This window comes from Daphnia pulex, chromosome 3 (assembly GCF_021134715.1).
Source record: "Daphnia pulex isolate KAP4 chromosome 3, ASM2113471v1".
Lineage (NCBI taxonomy): Eukaryota > Metazoa > Arthropoda > Branchiopoda > Diplostraca > Daphniidae > Daphnia > Daphnia pulex.
In genome coordinates this window covers 811893-837335 of record NC_060019.1, presented here as the reverse complement: position 1 = coordinate 837335, position 25443 = coordinate 811893, and the positions used below count along the sequence as shown (strand labels likewise).

At 37.4% G+C, this 25443-nt stretch overlaps 3 protein-coding genes and 3 long non-coding RNA genes across 13 annotated transcripts; 2 read left to right on the top strand and 4 right to left on the bottom strand.

Moving 5' to 3' along the window:
* Positions 1–398: 398 nt before the first annotated feature.
* On the bottom strand, positions 399–7707 carry LOC124190828. 6 transcript variants are annotated; one of them, XR_006873106.1, is made up of 13 exons: positions 7239–7707; positions 5662–6395; positions 5498–5601; positions 5041–5141; positions 3420–3433; positions 2792–3266; positions 2647–2733; positions 2392–2562; positions 2098–2298; positions 1048–1134; positions 906–979; positions 634–806; positions 399–559 (listed from the first exon to the last, which is right to left on the bottom strand). It is a non-coding gene; the product is annotated as an uncharacterized LOC124190828 (long non-coding RNA). The 6 variants fall into 6 exon arrangements; XR_006873103.1 differs by having other exon boundaries at positions 2098–2562; positions 7239–7328; positions 7385–7707; XR_006873102.1 differs by having other exon boundaries at positions 2098–2562.
* A 4134-nt stretch (positions 7708–11841) lies between these two features.
* LOC124190825 (putative ankyrin repeat protein RF_0381) lies at positions 11842–13288 on the top strand. Of its 2 annotated transcripts, none has more exons than XM_046583694.1 (2): positions 11842–11976; positions 12116–13288. In XM_046583694.1, the coding sequence occupies exon 2, from the start codon at positions 12161–12163 to the stop codon at positions 13286–13288; it is 1128 nt and encodes a 375-aa protein (XP_046439650.1). In that variant the 5' UTR covers positions 11842–11976; positions 12116–12160. The 2 variants fall into 2 exon arrangements, with proteins under 2 accessions (XP_046439650.1, XP_046439651.1); XM_046583695.1 differs by having other exon boundaries at positions 11842–12045.
* Positions 13289–13381: 93 nt separating this feature from the next.
* LOC124190827 lies at positions 13382–16028 on the bottom strand. Its single transcript, XR_006873101.1, has 3 exons — positions 15556–16028; positions 15382–15490; positions 13382–13507 (listed from the first exon to the last, which is right to left on the bottom strand). It is a non-coding gene; the product is annotated as an uncharacterized LOC124190827 (long non-coding RNA).
* Positions 16029–16504: 476 nt separating this feature from the next.
* Positions 16505–19202, top strand: LOC124190822 (sensor for unfolded proteins in the ER ire1-like). Its single transcript, XM_046583692.1, has 3 exons — positions 16505–16813; positions 16883–17516; positions 17592–19202. Exons 1-3 carry the CDS (start codon positions 16608–16610, stop codon positions 18546–18548), a joined length of 1797 nt encoding a protein of 598 aa, XP_046439648.1. The 5' UTR covers positions 16505–16607; the 3' UTR covers positions 18549–19202.
* A 2129-nt stretch (positions 19203–21331) lies between these two features.
* LOC124190824 lies at positions 21332–23227 on the bottom strand. The gene is made up of 3 exons (XR_006873100.1): positions 22499–23227; positions 22207–22302; positions 21332–21999 (listed from the first exon to the last, which is right to left on the bottom strand). It is a non-coding gene; the product is annotated as an uncharacterized LOC124190824 (long non-coding RNA).
* Positions 23228–23517: 290 nt separating this feature from the next.
* On the bottom strand, positions 23518–24867 carry LOC124190823. 2 transcript variants are annotated; one of them, XR_006873099.1, is made up of 5 exons: positions 24723–24867; positions 24335–24646; positions 24152–24244; positions 23728–24072; positions 23518–23643 (listed from the first exon to the last, which is right to left on the bottom strand). XR_006873099.1 is itself a non-coding variant. In XM_046583693.1 (4 exons), the coding sequence occupies exons 1-3, from the start codon at positions 24859–24861 to the stop codon at positions 24225–24227; spliced, it is 471 nt and encodes a 156-aa protein (XP_046439649.1). In that variant the 5' UTR covers positions 24862–24867; the 3' UTR covers positions 23524–24072; positions 24152–24224. The 2 variants fall into 2 exon arrangements, 1 of the variants encoding a protein (XP_046439649.1); XM_046583693.1 differs by having other exon boundaries at positions 23524–24072.
* Positions 24868–25443: the final 576 nt, after the last annotated feature.

Sequence of the window (25443 nt, the reverse complement as noted above, 5' to 3'; positions counted from 1 at the left end):
GTTTAAACGCAACCCGCCACCACCGCTGCGGCAATGAGACAAAAAGCGATGGTTTCGTTTAGCGGAAATCTGCATCGTCTTTGTAACTTGACTGACGGAGATTTCCACAAAAAATAAACCATGGCTATTTGTTTCATTGGGTAGTGGATGCATTGTTTTAACTCGCACATGCTGTTATAGGAAATGTCTACGGCCCCCAGAGATATGTATCTGGACCGAGAAGAAGAGAGAAGTACGAGGCAAGTTTTTCCGGGGAGATGTAGTCATACTAGGCTTCCGGGCTAGACTCATGACCCTCCAAAAGTTGTCATCGGATCATGCGCCTTCCAAGTCCCCGTTCGACCAGAGCCCTCCCCTCCTCCTGGTTTCACAGCGGGTGAATGACCACCGGCGGGCGTTGGTTAGTGGTTAGTTAGGGAAACGGGGCCACAGAAAAGGAGGGAGCCCAGATATGCACTTGTCATTTATCTATAACAACTACACAATGTATCAGTCTTGAATTGCAGCATTCTCTCATCAGTTTACAACAGTTGATGTGATCAGTAGCGAAAGAGTTACCCTGTAAAAGCAGAATGAACATTTATTTGGATGACAATAAAATTCAAATAAGGTTGAAGTGACAAAAAATAATACCTCAAATCAATAGGACCTGTGTAAGGAAGTAAACAGGGAGATTGAAGGGTAGCATCCAACGGGTTAGCAAACAAGGAACCTTGTTGACTGTATTGTCCTTGTTCTTTTTCTTCAAAATATGACTTCTCATCAAATCTGTCATGCCAATGTGTTAGAAACCTGTAATGAAGAACCTGTAAATAAAATAACAATAAGTCACCTTGTTTATAGTATGTGTTATCAATGTGCTTGACGTCTATGATCTAGAAATAATTAAACAGTTAGTAGTGTACACTCAAAATCGGGGCATGGCTGGGATTGGCGATCTAGCAAGTCCAATACAAACAGCAGACAATTATGATGAATCCTAATAAAAGATGAGAAGAATATATGTTTCAGCAATACAGTATTAATAAAGCTAGTAATGGTTGCTACCTGTTTCATTTTGATGGAACATTCAGTAGAATACAATGATTTTGAACGACAGCAGTGAGCTGCACGACTCTTTCAATACGTTTTCTCCTGTAAGTTGATGAGATACATTAAGTTTATCAACATATACACAAAATAGAACACATCACCGACAATTTGCAGATGAAATCACTCGAATTTACCTGTAAATACATTGGTAATTTTCGAAGAAAAGATAGCTTAACTCTTGACAGCAAACCGCCATAAGCCCAAAACTGACACAAACAATTAACACGCCATCTATTAGACACGCCTAAAAACTCATTAATAAGGACTGGACGTAAGTTGCTCACAAAATTTGAAAATCGCATTTTTGTTTGCTACAACCTAGCATTCAATCTTGAGATTAGTACAAAGAACAAAGCTCACTTGCTAGTTTTATGCAAATTTTCCGGAAGTATACCGGAAGTAAGCGATAGCGCCTTAACCATTGAGCTGTCATCAAAATAAACTAAATATTCGTGATCTACGTGAAATTTGGGGTCGAATAGGTGGGATTTAAACGAAATCCAAAATTTGGCCAAAATCGAGAATTTTCCTGAACTATAGTTCAGGAAAATTCTCAAAACCGGAAGTACGCGTACGTACAAAAGAAAACATGAACTTTACCACAAATTTGACGAAGATCACGAATATGTGGTTCTTTTGTGCGTCAGATGAATATTTACTGAACTACTGACATAAATGAGAAAACCGGAAGTAGAAAAAAAAAGCAATTATCGAACATTTAACAAGTGAGCTTTGTTGCTGGAATAGTAATCGTCAGTTATCACTAAATATTTCAACAAAATAACTGCCAATAAATGTTTAAAGAGATGTGCAAAGTAACTGAAACTGACTGTTTTGACAGCTGCAAATTATCAAAAAGCCATCTAGCGTTAGAAAAAAGAAACGTCCAAGTAAAACTTCGGTTGCGCGTAAGAACTAAGAAGGGCCTGATTTTGGAAACAATTACACAGACAGAGTTTAACGTAACTAGACCTAACCTACGAAAATAAGTCAATTGTTGGGTACCTGGGCATAATCCCGTGGTGAGTGACTTCAGGTGGGTCACGGTGGACGGAAGCGACCATTGAAGTGGTTTAACTCGTCATTGAAGTAGAAAAAAGTTGTGTAGCACGAGTAGTAAGAGTAAAATCACGAGTAGCAGCGAAGCTAAATGAGCGTACGTCGCGAAGATGAGGATGCGGCAGAACGTTGGTGGAAGTCACTCTTCTGTCATAGACAAAGGCTAGCATTGGGTCAAGGATCTCTGTGCCAGGGCCACACAATTTCAATAAAGAAACTGCGTTGGAGATTGAGTGACACCTGTGGCTGACTCGCGATATCCGGGAAGTAATGATTCCTTTGTTGTTGTTGTTAACTGTGGCCCGTTGATCCATTTCATACTAGGGAGGAGTTGCCAGTACAATTTATGTTTCTTCCCAGTTTCACTTGCACAATATCCATTCCTAAAAAATGTGATCTGTTCACGGAAATCTAAATCATAACAAATAATGATGATGATTAAACAGAAAGGAGATAAGAATACTACTTAAAACCTAGGGTATAAATTAAACCTACGTGTTCAACATCAAACGGCGTTTGGACAATTTACTATAAGATATGAATTGTACACCAGACGATGATGAACTGATTGTCTGAATCCTCCTTTACATAAAAGCATAATATTAATGGATGTATACCATTTAAGACTATAAATGTTTACGTTTTAAATGAACTAAACACTTTACACGTAGTTTTTCACAATGGAAATAAATGGAGATAAATGAAGATAAATAAATAACCTTTTCAAGACACACCAATAACATTCAACGTGAATGGAAGCGGCCATTGCATTGTTGATGTTGATGAATTAATCGACAGCATCTGGTGGGAGATTTGGGTACCTTTTTATTACATGAGTTACACCTTTACATCATATTGCTAACAAAATATCTACGATAACAATTAAGAGAAGATTTCCGATATTTATTCTGAAATCGAAATACTACAAAAAGCTTAAAAATCACATAACATTGCAACGAAACGTGAAAGACAAAAGGCTGACAAAGAATGCCATGGATCATGGATGATGGATGCAGGATGTCACATTCAAATCAGACTCATTTTAGCGATCCGTGGTGCGAGCACTCTAGTATTTTAGCGTTGTATTTTTTGTGACAGCTGTGTTGATAAGATGACTGTGTTGATAGCGGCAGCGGTTTCCATAATAAGACAAGACAGACAGAACAAATTTGATTTAATCCAAGAACATTTTCCACCAGCAAATAGACTGGAAACTGTTCTGCTTCTACTTCTGCGGCAACACCTAACTTAAACACCATTGAAAAAACCTGGAAGCGATGACCTTTTAAAAAAGAAAAAAAATTAAATAGTCAGCTACAGTAATTAAAGTAAAAAATCATAATTTATTTAATTTTGTCAAGCTGCGCTCAACCACAAAACCAGACCAAAACTGTGCCTCCTGATGGCCGAAATCGTCACCTGTGGACGTTTTAAAAAAATACTGACTGACTAATTACGCTCGAATCGCTTTAACCCTGTAATAAAATTTGCCTAGCAAATTTCTACTAAAATGTGATTGAAATACATGTGGAAAAATTAAAGCTTCAATTATTTCCTAGTTCAAATTGTTTAAAAGAAAAAGAAATACTGAAAAAATGAGAAAATGGCAGGGATTTTTCTGTACGAACGCGCATCCCAGAGCACGATTCTATAAAGCATCTGCATCTCCAACATCAAAGTATGCAGTGGAGATTCACCTAGATTTATCAAGTACTTCTGACCACCTTAAACGATAGACAATGGTGTTCTTTTACCAAAACATTATGAAACAACTCGCCGTTGCAACTCAAAGAACAACTCCTAGTGCAGATGACATGGAAGTCGACCATGATTCGGACGACGATGAGAAAATGGAAGTGGACAACGACGATGGTCAAAATGGTAGACGTTCGTTGAAAAGAAAACGGGATGCAACTTGGATAATTACCGCAAAAACAACCGCAAAAAGACCCAGCAAAAAGATTCGCTCATCATCTCGAGTCAAATCACGCCAAGTCGCAGTTGGCGCTACATGGAAGAAACCGAATGCGAGAATGCGAAAAATCTGCAGAACAATTTATTGGCCCACAAGTCCCGTAATTGAAACCAAAAGCAATTCGTCAAACGCAGAAGCAATGGAAGTTGACTGGACATTCCCTGATATTCCCGCATGTCAACTGATTGTCAAATCATTCTACGACGCCACTGTTAAGGACTTTAGAAGAAGATATGCAAGAAGGAATAAGGGAACAATTACAGAACGGATGGAAGTTGACTGACATGCGACGTGACAGCTAGAGCCGAGTAATTGTTTTTTCTTGCCGAAATCACATCATTATCATATCAATAAAATGTCGATTTAAAAATATAACCAACGTGTTTTTCATTATTAACCTTTTTGAACCGTAAACTTAATTTTGTGTTTTATACAACGGACAATGGGACTGCATGTTTACGAAAAATTTCAGTTTCGATCGAACATGAACGACAATTCAATCTCGTTTAATAGCTAGTTCTAAGTTTTGGTGGAAATTGGTTTCTTATCTCAACAGACGGTAAACAACGTCACTGGGAACAAAAAATTTCCCTCCGGAATTCAAATTCGTGCCTAGTCAACTTTAAAAACTATCGGCTCGCAAACAACATGTCCATAAAAACGGCAGCTATTATCAAGCCAAGCATGCGTTTCTTTCATCACAAAATAAATCCATTGCAATCGCCGTTATCGAAAAATGACATCAAACTTTTTTTGTCTAAATTTAACGCGCGTCCTTGGTCAAAAAAGACATGACTACTGTAAAAGGGAAATTCCTCTAATCCACTACCAGAGAGATTGGTCACAAGTCCTTATACAGCTTGTACCTATATGTACTTAATAACAAAAACTTATGAATGTGGGAAATAACATACGTCTGTTTCGCCATCAGCTGACTCCTGACTCCTCTTTGATCAGTCCGGAAGACGAGACATTCGGACCTTGTTGCCACTATACTTCGACCAAACAAGGACACCTAAAAAGAAAATGAAACAAAATTAGTTATTGAATTATTGCTCCAATAATTGCAGAACTAATTGGAAAAGAAAACAAATAAAAAAACTTCAGAAGAAGTCATGTCGGCGAAATAAATGTAAAACATATAAAAAACAACGACGATAAGAACAGTTTTAAACAATTGTTAGGCTAGTTTGAAATTCCCACGGGAAATGCTGAAACCGGCTGAAACAAAAGGTAACCATATCATTATGAAACCGGAGTTCTCTGCATCGATACAAACCAAAAAATAAACAATCAAAACGTAAAGAATGGCGATTTGCACCAGTAGATGCGAAATTCTACACGATTTTTGAATAAGTAAATTATTTTAACTTGACTTATGCAGATTTCGGACGGTATTTCGGTATACAATTTTGTGGATCCTCCATCAAACTTAATCGGCTGTCAACCCGAGCTTCTTTGGCTTCAGCCAATTCCTAATTATTTCATCAAATTTTAGCAATGAAGAGCTAGAAGGTATTTTGTGTGGGTGTTACCTTTTGAAATTGTTGCAGTTGCTGTTGTAGGCATAGCTTTTCCAGTTTGTCTACCTGGAAGGCACGCAGTTGATTCTCCAAATGGGAAAACGCGATGTTTCAAGTTTTGATTCTCACAGTGCTGCTGCAAATGATCTTCGGACTTCTTTGACACACCCAGCCACCTCGTAATGGAGACGACAGCAGGAACAGGAACAGGCAAAGACTGTTTGCTGACTCGATTCAGGAGGACCAAGGCGATGATTGAGTCTCTTGCTTTAGAATGGCAATCTGCGTTTCAGCTTCCGCAACAGCTTGCTCCTTTTTGCCCACTTTTAGCCGTAACGAAGCAAGCTGATCGGCATCGAGCTGTTAACGAGCTGTGATGTTCGGCGGCAATCAGAACTTTCCTCATCTCCTTCAATACGGCCCACATACACTTCATTCTCTTCTTTTGCTATAGTTTTGATGTTGCCCTCCATACCGGACACCTCCGTTTAGTCTTCTTGAATTACTCTTGCACTTCTTTGAGTTCAGCTGTCAAATCCTTCATGAGCTTCAATTTGCGAGCTTTTTTTCAAACGTTCCAGTTCCCTTTCTTTCTTTCGGAAGTCTATCGCGAAAACTTGGAGCTAATGCCAGCATTTGATCGGGGTTTTTTTCCAACTCTACAACCTCTTTCGTTTATTGTGATTGAGGGATCCGTCTGCTTCGTTTTTTCGTCTGCTGGCCGAATATGCCTACAAAAACCGGTTCTGTAAAAGGCAATTAGTTAGTTATTTACTCCCTTAGCAAGAGATTGTTACATTGTTGTGTTGAAATTTTGTTGACCATATAACAAAACCGACCAAAAATCAAAACTTTCAGCAAATAATGCTCTCACTCCATTGTGTGACCATTATATCAACATGAAATTAATTCGCGGTGAAATTTTGCAAGTTACTTGTGGCCAAACGAACGAAGTTTGAATAAAACATTGGATTGTTATGCCTCCCTGTATTATTAATTATTATTATAAAAATTAAATAAAAAGCAACTATGTATCGCTAGGGGGCAACCCATCATCATCCCTGCTTCTTATAGCTAGGTTCATTAATTTCTTACTGAATTTGGTAAAATTATCAGAAGTCTGACCATGCCGACGTTTGGCGTTGGCTATTACTTGATTGACAGACATGTGAATGGCTTTTTACCCCCACTCCCAGAATCCAGACTTTAGAGATCAAGAGAAGAGAAAGAAATGCCATTTAAAACAGCTTGGGTACGGCAACAGCTTATTCGAGCTTATTCCCAATATTTTTTGTATGGATTATAAGATTATGACTTTCGTAACAGCGTTTGCTACAAGTAATCAGAATCAGATTTAAAAAAATAAGATTAACGATCTAACCAAAATAAAACTGTTCTCTCTCGACCATCAAAATACAACCAAAAATTTTCTTATTAAAAAATGACTAAATTTAAATTACTGGAATTACTAACAGTCTAACCAAAAGTATCTAGCACTTACAATTTATAATCATGTACAGAGTCGGAAAAGAACGAGGTGAACAAATTTCCCACAAAAACAAAAAGCAAACGTAAATGCAGGCACTCACATTTAGATGATATGGGTTGACATCGATGTGTGTAGACTGGTTTGTACAAAAGTTGCATGTCCTGTGCAAACAGACAGATTCCTCTCTCTCCTATTATGAAAAAAACAAAAAAAACAATGATTAAACAACAAGTTAAATATTTTTACTTTGACGGGACGATGAACAATATAGTGGCGGGACTGGCGGCTACGAGAATGTATCAGCTCTGTGCTTCTTCTTCTTCAATATGTGCTTCGTCATTCTTACCCACACCATTGTTGTGTACTGATGGTTTTCCAGAATACTAGTCACTACATTGAAAGTGAGGGATCTATAGATTCGAGACAAAAATTACTTCCATTTCACATTACTTTAGAAATTTCAAACATCTCAAATTTCAAATATCAGACATTATGATCCAAACTGAATAAATTGTTTAAGAAGAGAAAACTTCCCATCAAAGATTTTGAATAATCATATTATTTGTTTTCAAAATGGAATGACTTAACTATAAAGTATTACGAAACAAAAATTTTGTCGTTTTCTATAGCAATCCAGAAAGCTAGACATTCCTATCAAGCTAGTATTTCAGTTCTTTAGCTTAGAGATCCAAAGTGTTATCTTCGTGTTAAAAAAAATGACCATTACATCATGTACTAATACAACGAAAACCAGAGAGGAGAAGAAATGGAGCTTGGAGACATGGACATGAGTGACAAGACATGGAGTACAACATTTGTTTTTAATAGTTGAGAAAATTCTAATTCATTAAATACGAATCATGTCTCCAAAAGTCCAATCCATTTTGCCTCAGTCGTTGAAAGAAAACTCGAGAAAACTGTAACGCAACAATTGCAACACTACAGGCTATTGGAATCTTTTCCGTTTGTTACTATGTTTACTTTTAGTCCATTACGTATATCTAACCATCAAAATATATCGACTGGTACAAACACAAGAACTTCATTACCATCCTAAAGAATCTTTTTCAGATCAGAAATCGTGTGGCAAGAATCTGAGTCTCTGAGAGGCGGTAAAACCTGCTAATAAACAAAACATAGTCGCCATTTTTAAAACAAAAGGACACGCCCTAGATTCGTCTGCTCACTGCTGGCCGAATATGCCTGCAGACTACAGAGACTCCAACTGGGCAAGAAGAAAACTACAGTTGAGGCTTGCATTAGCACTTTTTTAAAAAGTTTAACGTAGCTGAATAAACAATTTCATTTAATATTATTATCTTAACAATGTAATTACTTGAAAATAATTGAAATATGTTTGAAATAATATTTCCTTTGATTATACCATGATAATAAATGCTCGGAATTTAAATGTAATTAATAAAACTTGAAAAATGAGAGGAAATTCATTTTGCGAACGAACGGCTGCAGTGCCATGGCATATAAAAGGAAAGCCCGTTTCAAACAAAGTAATTTCAGTTTGCAAAACTAAAATTTGAAAATGGCAAATCTCTGTTTTCTCTTTCAACGTCTTTCTTTGTCTGAGAAGCGAAAGCGCACCTGTGAGTACGACGATGAAGATATTCGACACCGCAGACCACAACGAATTCGTTTGGTCAAAACATCCGCCGAGTTAAATGTTGTTGGGCTGCGTAATGTTGGAGAGAAGATTCGTCTCAAAAGATCCAACAAACTCCCGAAAATGGACGAAGGTGTCAGTCCCCTCTTGAAAGGTAACGGAATGGAAGTTGATGAAGACGTCGAGGAGATTGGGCGTAACTTGCCACGAGACAAATCGAACAATCGCCAACGTCGCATCGCTACTAATCCCGAACCGAATCAGCACCTGTCCGTCCGGAACACCAACCGATTCAAGACCTTACCAACTGGCAGCAACGGAAAAGGACACAAGACCCGTCAACCCGATCGCGGAAACCGTTTGAAGAACTTATTGGTCGTGAACTTGTCCGACCGCGGCCGGATCGTGGAATTGACGGGAATTGGGTCCAAACCGAACGTGACTGCTGGGGAGGGTGGAGATCTCAGGTCCCTTCTGGATTTAAAGCGAAAAGAAAAAGTCGAGGGAGTTCAGCAGGACCTCAGGTCACTTTTGAACTCACGGCGAGGAATAACATCTCTTCGTCGGGGTTGAGTCTTGCTTTGGAGGGGGAGTAATTTGGGGTTGGATTTGAAGAGGATTAGCTGAATTTCAGTTTTGGAAAATTTGCATTTTTTTTTTATTTTTTTTTTCTTTTTCTCTTTTTTTCATTTTTTTTTTCTTTTTTTTTCGATGCGTCATATTGCATGACTGTACAGATCAATAAAATTCATAAAATAAAATCAATTTGCTTGTTGTCTTATTCATTGCCGTTATGTAATTTATATGTCTATTCTGTTTCAACAACGATAACAGATAAGAGTTTAACAAACGAATTCAAACTGGGCCAAAGTTCCAATGTTTTTTGAAAGAATTCTAAACGGAAGTCGTATCTGAGCTTTCGAAAAGAAGAAAGGGTTAAAGAAACCAAGATCCCAAAATTGGTCTGATACAGAATTAAAAGGTAAAGAGGTTCTCATTTCGGGAAATGTTGATCTCATTGAACAGTAAATCTTTAAAATTAAAAGCGATCGGGTAATGTTGAATACTGTTACTCATACCAACTCGTAGGCTACCGTACAAATCTTAAGGAAAATACCGGGAAAATTGGAACGAAATGTTCTCACTGGAGGTTTAAAAATTGTAGGGGCGAGAAAATTATTTTTGAACAAAGGGGATCTCACAATCATTGTGGGACATGCTGTGGACGACATCTGCACGAAAATTCGTGTTGGTTTCTGAAATCAACGTTAAATAACTAAATTTCAGATAACGGCACGATCAATCAAATTTAAGTCTGAATAATTCGCATAGTGTGTCCGGTTTGTCTATGATAATTATTGCCAAAGTAAATAATCGAGGCTAAGAGGAGAGATGCCGGTGATTAGCAAAACGCAATACGGTAGTGCAGGCGTTTCATTACTTATTTTTGTTAAGAGGCTGCAACAAGACAAACGGAAGAAAAACTAAAATAATACATCGTAAAAGTAAATCATTTGGCCACTATATTTCCGACATAGGCTGCCGATTTTCAAAAGCCAAAACAATTCCCGCAATTCCCAATGAAATTTTTACATTTTGTAGTTAATAAAAGAATGAAAATCCTGGCGGCCGTGTTCTGTCAACGGATGGACCCATTAGTTGATTAACAGACACGGAAAGACTTTCCACCTCTACTCTCCGACTGGTGGCATCAACTTTCCAAGAGAGAGAAAAGTGCGGGCACAACGCCACCGCGTTCTTTTGCGTCTAAATGGAGCGTGCGGATCATCGGATAACTATTCTCGGTACTTCTCTCATTCTCCTTTATCTTTCACTATTTGCGTCTCATGTTCCCTGAAATATTTCCTGATACCTCCAAGAGCTTCAGAACGCGTATAAATAGCAAGAGAGCAAGAGCATTAGTAGGCGGTAGTAGGCCTACATCGCCTACATCGGCTTTGAGAGGAGGTCGGACCAGTCGATTTGATGAGTAGAGAAGATTTGCAGCACGCTAAGGTCCCTTATTCTGGATTCGAAGAGTAAAGAAACTGTTAGAATACCCCGCCATATTGAGTCACCTCCATTCGATTCCTTGAAGGGGTCCAATCTGAAAGTGACTTTTTCTATACACCGCACGCGTGACCAATTATGCGCCGAATAACTTGACTGCAGAAGACAGGACGTCAACTCAATGCTCAATGCTAAAAAAACCGAAGGTGACTGTCGAGGGAGTTCAGGACCTCAGGTCATTTTTGGAGAATAAAATCACCACACTTGTTGTCTAATTCATTGCCGCTATATTTTTATGTCAACTGTTTCAGCAGCGATAACAGATAAAACAGTTGAAAACGGAATCCTAGCTAATTGTTCCAATGTCGGAATCAAATGGTACAACAAGAGATCTAACGCTGAAATTAAAAAGAATTTGGCCAACATGGTTAGAATCATTGGGCTCTTAAACACAAAAATGTTGTATCTTACTTTAACATTGAAGAGGGAGCAAATAAACTATAGGGCTAAAGTCGCCATAGAAAAAATTTACAGATACTGATAGTGAGTTGCTAATTTAAAAAAAAAAATTACAAAAATGATGCGCGTTATACGTAAGTGTCAAGTAACGGCTGCAAAGATACCGGGTTAATCATTTTCAAATGGATAAAGATAAAAACTGTCCCCACAAAGGAAAACATTTTTTATTTTTAATCATGCTTATTAAAGTTAATTTTTAAAAATGTGCATTGTACTTTTTTGGGGGGTTACATTTCTCGCTCTAAAGCCAACCATCTTCAGTTAAAATGTGAAGCAAACTAACTAGTTTCTTTTTAGGGAAAAGCTATTCGTTTGTTAGAATGTTGAGGTGGAATTCATTTCAAACGAATTCCTTCAAAGACCGCAAAAAATGGCGTCAGCTGCTGATAACTTGCTGAGACCAAACCAAATTTAAATTGTGTCTTATCAAGAATGACGGAATGGCTAAATGAAGGTACCCAGTAAATGGATTTCAAAATAGTCAAAGATAATAAAGGTGGCTACAAAACAGCCTAATATTTATGGATCCCACGACTATGTGCTTATCAAGTTATCATCGAAAAACGAGATGAAAGTATTTACTTTTATCAGTAAATAGAATTTACAAGTGCTGTATAGTACTGTTATATATTTCTCGCTTCAAATACCACACCCTTGAATTGAGCGAAAGTAGACACATTTAAGTGTTTTTGTAAGTTAATTTGTTAGCTCGTTATAAGTTAGATTATCATTATTGTTAGATCGTAATAAGGTTTTAGGGGTGAGAGGTTTTGCCACTTTCTAACCCTACCACCTATCTATTGTCTAACCATTTTTTTTGTTCCTTTTAGAATTCACAGTAAATTTTTACGTTACTAGCGAAAGGGAACCCAATCATGGAAGAAATCAGAAAACTGATACAAGGTGATATCAATGCCAAAGATGAAAAAGGATTGACACCGCTTTTACACTTAGCAAAAAGCGAAAAGATAAGTGATAATTTGGTAAAAATATTTAGTCTTTTGATCCAACACGGAGCCAACGTCAATTCACTTGACAGCAACGGCGAAAATGCTCTCCTGTTGTGGTGCAAAAATCGTAGACAATATCAAAACAAAAGCTTTTTGGCAATCCTCAATCTCTTCGTTAAAAATGGGATCGATGTCAATTGCAAAGACATATACGGATATAATGCTCTCGACTTATTATGCGCATTTTATAAAAAAGAAAATTTGATTGACATCGCTCGACTTTTCATTGCAAATGGCATCGATATCAATTTCAAAACCAATAACGGAGAAAATGCTCTCACCTTATTGTGCAAATATTATAAAAACGAAAATTTAATTGACATTATTCGACTTTTCATCGAAAATGGGATCGATATCAATTGCAAAAACAGATACGGAGATAATGCTGTCACTACATTGTGCCAATTTTACAAAAACGAAAATTTAATTGACGTTATAACATTTTTAATCGAAAATGGGATCGACATCAATTGCAAAAACAAATTCGGAGAAAATGCTATCACTCACTTGTGCCACTATTATCAAAACGATAATGCGATCGAAATAATTCAACTTTTCATTGAAAATGGGATCGATATCAATTTCAAAACCAACAACGGAGATAATGCTCTCACTACATTGTGCCAATTTTACAAAAACGAAAATTTAATTGACGTTATAACATTTTTAATCGAAAATGGGATCGATATCAATTGCAAAAACAAACCCGGATATAATGCTCTCATTTACTTGTGCAGGAATTATCAACAAGAAAATTTAATTGACATCACTCGACTTTTCATTGAAAAAAGGATCGATGTCAATTGCACAACCAACAACGGAAATAATGCTCTCACTTTATTGTGCGAAAATTATGAAAACAAAAATGTAATTGACGTTATAGCATTATTAATCAAAAGTGGATTCAAAGTGACTGAAAAAACGCACGACTACTTCCAGAAAAATTATAAAGAAACAAATCGCACCGAAGTCTTGCAATTACTTCATGTTTAAACAACATCCAGATTAACCAGCAAACTATAAGGAATGACCGCAGAGTAGAAAAAGATAACGATTACGTAGCGGATTGGATGGAACTTACTTGAAAACAGAAGACAAAGAAGATTGTACGGATTTATTGCGTAATAGACAATTAGATGGTTATGGTTACTTGTAGATGACTATGGTTTTATTTGCCTGCTAAACAGCATGGAGCTTGGCCATTAAGCGATTCTAAAAATAGACACGTGACATGTGATGAGTTAACAAGACGACCACATTTTGAAATTTTATTTGTTGTGCAAATGTCATGCAGCCACATGTGCATTTTCAAATAAAAGTGATTGTTCCTATTTCTTTGTGTATGGTGTAACCTTCGTCTTCTCTCTTTTTCAAAATTCGTAAATTAAGACGACAGCAGACGACACTACAATTAACAATACTTATCGATTGAAACATAAAAAATCGATCCCCCCCTTAAATTCAAAGTTTCAAATTGCTCCAAAACCAAAACTTTTCACACGCGCTCTGACAGCCCGCTGATCATCTCACCAAGTTTTATTTAGCCACCATCATCTTCTATTTGTCTTGAGCCAATTGTTGATTTGCACATCTCACGTGACGGATTTCAAAATCGACAACGTCGACAGTATAGTAAGACATCCATAATTAAAAAACCAAACAGTTTCCGTACAATTATTGTGCAAATAGTAAACAACGATTACAATGCTTTCATTATTATTATTTACAGACGTGTACATCGAGCGTACATCTTTGGCCATACGAAAAATTAAGACTAGCCGAAATCGAATTAAAGTATAAATTTCTGAAAGAATAGAGAAACTGAAAAAACGAGTTTGAATTTCATACTCATGTCGTTTAACGTTGGTCGTCGCCCTTTGGTTGGAATAAAACAGATTTCTTTTGTTTTTCTAGGGGAGCGTTCAGCGGAACGGCACGGTCAACTCTGCAGGGAAGGGAAGGGTTACAAACGCAGGCCGAAAGTCTCGCCGATGTAAAGGCGTGTAAAGGAAAGCTCAGAATATAAAATGAACTCACAGCTAACGAGTCAAGTATAACAATTTTCAAAAGCACACAATTTCCTACAATGTAAGAAATTCATAACTTATTGCTGTTTTAAAAAATCAAATAAAAACAAGCAGCCCATTTGCTGTTGGCCGTCTTCATTTCTAAAATAATTCGACAGAGATACGGCATAGGCCTGCAGAACACGGAGCCGATCGCCCTCACCTCTCAGTCAACTCTTTATAGGAAGGGCTGATGGGAAAATCAACGATACTTTCCGCTTGGTTCATTCGGGAGCGGCGCCGAGCCCTGTTTAGACGAGAGGGCATGGCTAGTTTCCAATGGAAAACAAAGTTTCACCAATAAGTCGCCGTCAGTTGGTGAGTCAAGTCTCGAGAGCTCTCGACCGTCTGTGTTCACGCATAATTAGGAAATAAGATGGCAACTTTAGGTAACTATTATTCGTGAAATGACAGGTGCAATCGACGGTCGTCTCAATACACTTTGCATCACGGACGACACCATTTGGAAAAGCCTGACTACGGCCCCCACATCATGAATCACTGTCTTTGGACAGCTGATGATTTCCACATCATCTTCTCGCAAACTAGAAATTGGAGACTATAATGGGATTATTCGCATTCTTACGTACAGAAAGCGGTTCTTTGATAAATTTTGTGTGACCTCTTCGCCTAACTGTTGCTGTCATGTCCAATTGAACAAATAAAAAGCGTATAACTAGTATAAACTTCAATTGACAATATTGGCCCACCACCCGGAGGACAGAATGTCGTCATCGGACGTCGTTGAAAGAATTGAATATTATCAGGGTAAAGACTAAAGAGATTTTAAAATAAAAATGCAACTAAGTGCATCCGGACACAGAATTGAAATTGACCAGAAATTAAACGAAAAATTCTTCCCTTAAAAGAATACAGTAAAAATAAAAGTTCTCCTTTTGATATGTCAAACTACTAACCGCCCAATCAAAATTAAATATTAGCTACTTGTTATCATGTGCAGTACGAAAATAACGAAAAGAATGCATTTCACAGAAACAAACAGAGAATTCAGGCACTCACATTTAAAGATCTGCGTTGACGTCGGTGTGTTCCGTTGAATGTGTCTCGTTGATGTACAAAGTTGCATGTCTTAGGTGGCCAGCTCAATGTCCTTTCTTCTATTTTACTTCTATTTTAAAGAAAAAGAAACATGAATTAAACATTCGAATTTTAACATGTTAAGTATTCATTAACTTGATGGGATGCTCAGTCTCGTGGCTGAACTGCATGGTGGGCCGGTGGCTATACGTGACCAAAGAAACAAGCTACGTGACTGTAACAACTGTTGATGTGCTGTTTCAGTCTTCTCCGATCAGGATTGTTGGTATTGATGGTATTCCAAAATGCTATGAAAAGTGAGGGCATCTAAAAATTTGTCAAAAAATGATAAGAATTACACATGACTTTAAATATTTACAAAAATTTGTCCAACACAAACATGTTGTACTTTTCACATCGACCGAGGGAGAAAAGTAACTATAGACTATAGTCGCTATATGGACAAATATTACAGAAACTGTTGATGAGTTGCTATATAACAAAAAAATTACAAAATTATGCACGTTAGTGTCCAGTATAACGGCTGCAAAGATAAAAACGATCACTATACAAAGCAAAACATTTTTTTATAATTTCCAGTCTATGTCATGATGATTATGTTTATTAAAGTTATTATTTAAAAATAGTGCATTTCACTTTTTTTTTTTGGGGGGGGGGGTGGTGGTGGTTACATTTCTCGCTCTGTCAGTTAAATGTAAGCAAATTAACTTTCTTTTTAGAAAAAAGACAGTTAATTCATTTGTTATTAGAATGTTGACCATTGATCGTGCAGATTTTAGGTTAGCATACGGTATTGTTTATGAAGGCGTTTAGGGTGGAATTCAAGTAGCCGTCAAACAAATTCATAGAGAATCAGCTGCTGATGACTTGCTGAGACAAAACAAAATTTAAGTTATGTCTTATCAATGACGGAATTACTGACTGAAAGAACCCAGTAAATGGATTTCAAAATAGTCAAAGATAATAAAGGTGGCTATAAAACAGCCTAATATTTATGGATCCCTCGACTATGTGCTTATCAAGTTATCAACGAAAAACAAGATGAAAGTATTTACTTTTATCAGTAAATAGAATTTACAAGTGCTGTATAGTACTGTTATATATTTCTCGCTTCAAATACCACACCCTTGAATTGAGCGAAAGTAGACACATTTAAGTGTTTTTGGCCAGTCAAATTATTTGTTACCATGTTGACCATTGATCGTAAAAAGGTTTTAGGAAAGGGAGGTTTCGCAACTGTTTATGAAGGTGTTTGGGGTGAAACTAAAGTGGCCGTCAAACGAATTCTTGTAGGGGATGCTGCAACAACGGAACAAGAAGAGATGGCCCTGAAAATGTTGCATCATACCAACGTCATCAAATTATTTCACGAGCAGGAGGACCAAGACTTTAAGTATTTTAAAAATTAAACAGTTTTCTAATTAGCAATCTTAAAATTTTTCGAAAACAAATTTTATCATAGAATGTTTGTCCTGGAATTGTGTGATGCCTCATTAGATAGACTAGTTCTCAAAGAAAATGACCCGAAAAAATACAGTGGCCCAATGTCACCAGAAACAGAAGTCCTACTTCAGTTGGCTAAAGGACTCGAGTATATTCATCAAAGGGGATTAGTCCATCGCGACATCAAGCCACAGAACGTGCTCATCAGCTTGAATTCTACAACCCGACGAGTGGTAATGAAATGGACCGATTTTGGTTTTAGTAAACTTGTCAACGAAAAAGGTTCTTTCACAATGAGCGGAGTGAAGGGAACATACGATTATTTCGCACCGGAAATATTAAAATTACTGGACGAGGCCAGTTCTACTGGAAACGAAGATAAGAAAAAAGGAACAGCCGAGAGCGATGTATTTGAAGAAGGTCTTTTATTTGGCTACTTTATTTCGGGAGAGGTTCATCCTTTTGGCACTACAAGTCATCAAATTCAAACCAACTTAAGAACAAATGAGCCAGCCAATCTTCCGGAAACGGGAACCGAAGTAGAAACGGGAAAAATTTGTAATAATATAATCACTGCAATGTTAGAAAAAGAACCAAGCATTCGAATTACTTCGTCCGTTGTCGTTAATCAACTCACCGAAATTATCCTGAAGGTAAGGCCAAAAACTTCACGAAAACGTTTTTATTCTTAACTATTATTATGCATTAACAAGTTTTTTTCCTTTCAGAATTCACAGCAGTTGTTCACTTTAATTGCAAAGGGGAACTCAAGCGTGGAAGAAATCGGAAAACTGATTCAAGAAGGTGTGGACCTCAACGTCAAAGACCCAAATGGATTGACACCGCTATTGCGCTTAGTAAAAAACGGAAAGATAAGTGAAAATTTGGTTGAAATAGTTAGTCTCTTGATCCAACACGGAGCCAACGTCAATTCACTTGACAGCAACGGTAAAAATGCTCTCCTGTTCTGGTGCAAAAATCGCAAACAACATGAAAACAAAAGTTTTTTGCCAATCATCAATCTCTTTGTTGAAAAGGGGATTGATATCAATTGCAAAGACAAAGACGGAGATAATGCTCTCACCTTATTGTGCGAACATTATGAAAACGAAAATTTAATCGACATTATTCGACTATTCATTCAAAAGGGGATCGATGTCAACTGCAAAGACAAATATGGACGTAATGCTCTCATTTTAGTGTGCGAAAATTATGGAAAAGAAAATTTAATTGACATTATTCGACTTTTGATTGAAATTGGGATCGACATCAATTGCAAAACCGATTGCAGTATTAATGCTCTCACCTTATTGTGCACATCGTATCAAAACGCAAATTTAATCGACATTATTCGACTTTTCATTCAAAATGGGATCGACATCAATTGCAAAACCAAATACGGACGTACTGCTCTCACCATATTGTGCGAAAATTATAAAAACGAAAATTTAATTGACATTACTCGACTCTTGATTGAAAATGGGATCGATATCAATTGCAAACAAGAATACGGACGTAATGCTCTCACTTTATTGTGCTACTCTTACAAAAACGAAAATTTAATTGACGTTATAAACATTTTTATTGAAAGTGGATTCAAAGTGACTGAAGAAACCCGCACCTGCTTCCAGAGAAATTATAAAGGAAAACATCGCACTCAAGTCTTGCAATTACTTCATGTTTAAACAACATCCAGATTAACCAGCAAACTATAACGAATGGCCGCCAGTTGATTAGAGTAGAAGAAGGTACCGAGTACGTAGCAGATTGGATGGAACTTGGATGGAGTTGGAAAACAGATAAGACAAAGAAGATAGTACGGATTTATTGCGTAGACGACTGGACAGAATTTAAACAATTGGGTGACGACGGAGCAACAATTTCAAAAGAAGTTTGCGATGCTTTTGACAATTGGGTCAGTTGATTCGACAAGTAATTGAAGCTTGCAAGGAAAGTAAGAATCGTGCGACAGGATTAAGGAGAGAATTGAAGAAACTATAAGGAGTAAAGTAGAGCCAAAAATAGAGAGGAAAAACAGTTTCAGCGGGAAATTGAAAAAGCGGAAGGAAATCTAAGCGAAAAAAAAAAGACTGGGACAACACCAGCAAATCAAATTGGGTGTATTTGGATTTCGTTTTTGGAAACGTTTGGCATCAAACATTCAAGTCCGGCGTCGCCTTTTTGGCCAACCCTTTCCCGACGCAACACAAACCTGGAACTATTGAAGATTTTGGCTTAGATTTAGTATTTTAGTTGCGGTTATGTCTCTTCGTGCGTTCAATCCAATTTTTATAATTCTATACTTCATTGAAAATGAAATAAAATTATTCTTGCTCCAACATGATTTCAAATAAATTTTAATATGATCTGCATCAATTTTGTTGGCAGGAATAGTGGTGAAGACAAGTACAGTAGTATTCAAGCAGTCAAGTATTCAACAGCCTGTAATCAAAGGTTTTCTGCTGTTTATCCTGACGAGAGATATGAACTCTGCTGATCGAACCAGCGGTAAGTTACTTCAAAAACGTATTAAACAATTGTCTAGAGGCAAATCACTCAAATCAAAAGATACAGCAACTTGCACTTTGAATTTTGTTAAGGCTGTGATTTATTTATTTTTCTTGAAACAGTTTGGACTTTTGATGCAGAAATTCTCATTTGGAGTCCTTAAATAACAGTGAAATAAAAGGGGTGGACTAATAAGGGGCACTATCATTTTGATTCTTCCATGGAACAACAACATACTTTATAATAAATTCCATCCGCATTGTAAGGAGAATAGCACTGTAGCAGCAGTAAAACGCTATATTTGATCTTAATTGAAAAAAACAAGTAAAGTGAACTATTTAAAATTTCATTGTTCGAACGACAAATGTGCTAATCTTAATCTTGATTCGTTCTGTGAATTGTTTGTGCGGTACTTTTCCTTGATCCACCAACGTTAGCATTTTCCTACTAAAATAACGTTGGGCACTTTCGCCACCACCGAGAATTGTACGGTACCGTATTCTAACCAGACGTAGACACAGCCTCGCTAAATGAAGAGAGTCTAAACTCTAAATGCAAATATTTAAAATAAATTGCAAGCTTGAATTATTGAGTGAATTATTTACTAATAAGAAATGTTATAAATAATTAAATCAATTAATTGGTATAAGTTCAAATTTAATTAAATTAAATGTCTTCTAATTCCCAGTTTTTTTGTTTGTTTTTTTATTGACAGTTGAAGCCAACGCCCGAGTTGTTGACAAGTATAGCTAAATTACCCGACTGGACTGAGCTTCTTGCTCCGGCCCCCGTGGGAGTGGCCATCGGGAGTCAACTCTTGATGTGCGCATCTCGATTGACGAGTGATTTCGCATTCGTCCAGCACACCGATGACAAAGAGCGCTTCAATTTAATCAAAGACCCGGACAGTTTCCGCACAACTTTGTGGCAAATCGCCAAAGAATCGTACGAAGCCTTCGCCAAAGCTCACAACAATATGGAGAACTTGAAGCCTAATCGCTAAGCATTAGTCAAATGGAGAAGGAGATTGTCAAAGGAGAAGTGACGAAGATGGAAGCCAAAGAAAAAGAGTAGACGAATTACAGCAGGAACTCAAAACATCGAAAGACATTCGCTATTGGACAGCAAGTTATGGATTTCATGAAAATTCATTCGAACATGACCGGAGCATAAAAAAAGAAGAGCAAATGCAGCAAGAAATCGACCAAATATCGGACGATAGCATTCAACATTTGGACGCCATGCGAGTCGACATGGATAAAACTTTAGAGCAAAATGAAACGCTCCGAACGCTGAAAGAAAGTTTAAATAACCTCGGTCAGTTGCTTGACAAATGGTCGAGCATCCATCGCTTTTTCAATACGATCAGAAATCACTATATGGAGGTAACATTTTCAAGACTGAAGGATTTTTCAACTGATGCCCAAGAAGCTGAGGAGATGCCGTATGATAATTCCGTTTTAATAGATGAATTGGAAAAGTCCCTAGAAAAATCGTTGGAATCCTGCTACGAGACGCATCACTCGGCCGCCAAACTCTACGTCCGAGTCTCAGACAAGCACATCATGAAGAGCATCAATCTCATGCACTCGATGCTTTCGATTCCTCTCAGCGAGGGTGAGGGAGCTCAAATCAAGTTGATGGCATCATGTGAAGAAGCTACTAAAGGGCATTCAGGACATGTACGACGAGGAGAAAGCGGGGGCAACACGAGGAATAGAAAAACAAAATTCTAGCACTAGGAAATAGTGAGCTTCTTTCCAGTTTAATATCGACCTGTCCTCCAGAATCGACGAACCATCGAGACGCTCAACAAAAACCTGGAACTGTTGTCCATTTTGTCCAACGCAGACGAGAACATTCCATTCTTTTTTTCGCATTTTTCTAACTCACATGACGTTTCCCATTACTACGATTGTAAACAAAGAAAATACAATAAAGTTTTACTCTAACCGTGCCTATGGGACAAAGTCAAAAATCAATTTGAATAAATCCCGATTATAGGCAAATTGATTTCTCACGATAAGACTATTCGTAATTCAGGTGATTGAGAAAACCGACAACGACCGCCATCTATCGCATTGACGAGCAAGTGCAAGTGTGGCGGCAAATCCTGCTTGGTTAGAATAGAAATAAAAAACGTTCAAGTTGCACTTTGCTTCAAGTGTGGAAAGTTTAACTATTTTTAGATTTAATTGTTTACTCCACAGACAAGGTTGTGAGTAAAAAACCGAACCTGATCTGAAATTGTTCGATAAATGAGTTAATGAATTAACCCTAACTCTGACTGAGACAACAGAAAACGGCGAGAGAAAACACAGTTCCAGTATCAAAGCTCAGGAATAATCATACTCCGTACTATGTTACGATTTACGATCAACGCCATCTAAAAGTCACAAAGGAAGAATAGAGACATTTGTTCCTACCTTTATGCCTGGGAGATACGGCCAGGCATCCATCCACAAGTGCTCGATCCATTCGCTCGAAAGTTGAATCCACCAGGAGGGAAAAAGGGTGTCCTCGTGAATACACCCACACCTCACATGGGAGTACACGAGGACAGAGAAGATTTTGAGAAAGAGCTCGAACAACAGAAGTCTATCCAATCCAAAACGGGATGATGTTTATCTGCAAAAAAAATAATAAATGAGTTATACATATTTTACAGAAACAACAAGTATTACGAACAAATTGAAAAGTGAGACAGCGTGTAAACCATAATTTCTAATAAAGAGAAGAATTAAAGGTTTCCATTTGACACATTGCATTCGTGAAGTAGTGCATCAATAGAAATGTTTAGCAGGTCACAGGTAATAAAAGTTACGAAAATCATACCCAAGCGATGAGGGCTTGTTGCTGGTGACAGGTCAATAACAGCACAAGCACAACTTGAAATTCCTGTGGATATGATGGCTGGCTCTGGCTTCAAATCTGCAAAAAAGAAAAGGTTATGAAGTGATGGTGAACAAACTGTGCTCATATGCATCAACAAGTGGCTTACGTGACTATTGACTAATGAAAAGCAGTCTTTAACATTTCAAAAACTTGGATCAGGTTCTATTTTCTCTTCTATCTCTTCATTGTTTTGATCTCTTCTATTTTAAACTCAGAATATGGTTTTATTTACCTGCTATACAACAGCACGCTTTGGCCATTAAGCGATTCTAATAATAGACACGTGATGAGTTAACGCGACAACATTTTTTAAATTTTCTTTGTTGTGCAATTTTTCGTGCAGCCACATGCACATTTTCAAATAATAATGATTGTTCCTTTCTTCCTTTGTAAAGTGTAGACCTTCGTTGTTCGTCTCGTCTTTTCAAAATTCGTAAGACGACAGTACAGCAGACGACACTACGATTAGTGATACTTGACTTAACATATCGATTGAAATCATTAAAAATCGATTCCCCCTTAAATTCAAACCGCTCCAAATTCAATTTCACATGCGCTCCGACAGCCCGCTGATCATCTCACCAAGTTTTATTTAGCCACCATTCTTCTATTTGTCTTGAGCCAATTGTTGATTTTGCACATCTCACGTGACGGATTTCAAAATCGACAACATCGACAGAAAAGACATCCATAATTAAAGTAAAAAACCAAACAGTTTCCGCTTACAATGCTTTCATTATTATTATTTACAGACATGTACATCGAGGACAGGGCTTTGGCCATACGAGAAATTAAGATTAGCCAAAATCGAATTAAAGTATAAGGGGTATAAGTTTCTGAAAGAATAGAGAAACTGAAAAAAAAACGAGTTTGAATTTCATACTGATGTCGTTTAACGTTGGTCGTCTTGGAGTAAAAATTTTAAGGCATGGTCAGGTATTGGTTCCATGTCCTGAATGGCTGAATGCCGACACACAGGTTTTTAATATGCTATTGGTGCTATTGGATATGCAACCTGTCACAAAACAGTATATAAAAAAATGGTTATTTCATTTTCACCAAATAAAATCAGATATTTACCCTTGGTGTAGCTGTTGATTCCGACTATATGGTCCAGGCCTCTGGTGATTGGGAGGATGACTGCTGGATCGCCAAAGTCCTTCTACAAAATCGAACCCCATTTTTTGCTTTGGCACGAACAACATTGTTTGATTGCTGAGAGAGAATTACTTACTTTGCATGGGAATTTGACACCACTCGTAATACAGATATTTGTGTCCGTAAAACATTTACCAAAAAAGTGGATTCCCTTTTAATTCAATGTTGGACGAAATCGAAAACTTGGCTTGTTCCAGGTTAAGGGGATGCTATTTTTGCCTATTGGGGAAACGAGTTGAAAAAAGAAGATTCATGTTAAATCATTAAAAAATAACCGACAATTAGTTTCCGATCTTTTGTTACTAGGCTCTCCGGCTCTCCCCATCCCAAAAGAATGGCATCTTGGTCGACGTTACGACGTACTGGTCGGGGTCTGTACTGGCCGGCGGCAAACAAGCAGGTGCAACAATCCTGAAAAGAACCACGGGCGCGTCCATTACAAAATGATGGCGATATCATTGGCCTAGTCGACATCAATGAATGGAGGTGAATTTCAAAAATTTCCGTCCTGTTGTAGCAACTGATAGGAGGCAGAGTTGAATTTGAAACATGATGCTGATCCTCCTCGTCGTCATTTGGACGTCGGTTTTGTCCGTCAAAAACATCCCAACCAATACGGTCACACCAGAAAACTCATACAAATACAATCTGCAAGTGAACGTGAAAAAAGAGAAGAAAGGCTTTACTTAAACGAATTTTAAAATAATAAGTATGACAATCCTAATACTTCTCCACACACTGAGCCGCCAATAGTAACTCTGGTGTCACAAATCAAAGTTCCGCTGCAAAATAATGAACCATCACTTTTCTTCAAGGCTACCTATAATAATTCGTAAGTAATTAAAAGATATTGTCATTCGCGAAGCTCAATAACAAACCATATTTAAATTATATAGTGAAATAAACATACCATAAAAGGCCAAGCATTCTTTTTGGCTGAGGTTCCGCCAATGATCCTTTTGCTTGCCAATGCCCGTGTAGCAGTCATGGTGGCTGGTCCAGCACCACACACAGGCGCTGTTGTTTGCTTGACGGACAAAGAGATCTCCAACAGTCAGAATATTAGGATATTCGTATGAATAGAACCACACCCACTGGACTGACACTGCTCCTGCTGGTGATGCCTTTACAGGGTAGGGATTGAAGGATGGCACCGGAATAAATCCTGGATTGGTAATTTGGCCGTACAGCGTCTTATCTTGATAAGAGTATCTACCGTCAACTGGATTCAAATAATTTAAATCACATTCAGCCAATGTTAAAAATTAGAAAAAAAAAAGGAAAATCATTTTGAATACCATCGATGATGATGGCGTCATGTGTACGGGAGACGCGAGGAAGGTAGGCGAAACTGGACGCCGGGCTGCAAAAGCTAAGCAGAGTCACGATCGCAAAAGAGACGATCATTTTTGAAAAACCCGTTTGATCGCTCGACATTCTCTCCTAAATCAGACGTTTCGAAACATTTAATAAATATTACCACGTAAATTAGACAAACAATTTTCTCTCAGCATTTTTTAAATTTTGACATAAGATTTTAATTGAAAATGAAACAGTTGTGAAAATGATTTCAAGTTTTGTGGTACTACCAAAATGCTCAAGAAACCGAAGGTGATTGTCGAGGGAGTTCAGCACCTCAGGTCATTTTTGGAGAATAAAATCACCACACTTGTTGTCTAATATATTAGCGTTATATTTTTATGTCAACTGTTTCAGCAGCGATAACAAATCTGACAGTTGAAAACGGTATCCAATGTCGGAATCAAATGGTACAACAAGATATCTAACGCTGAAATTAAAAAGAATTTGGCCAACATGGTTAGAATCATTGGGCTCTTAAACACAAAAATGTTGTATCTTACTTTAACATTGAAGAGGGAGCAAATAAACTATAGGGCTAAAGTCGCCATAGAAAAAATTTACAGATACTTGTTGAGTTGCTAATTTAAAAAAAAAATTACAAAAATGATGCGCGTTATAAGTAAGTGTCAAGTAACGGCTGCAAAGATACCTGGTTAA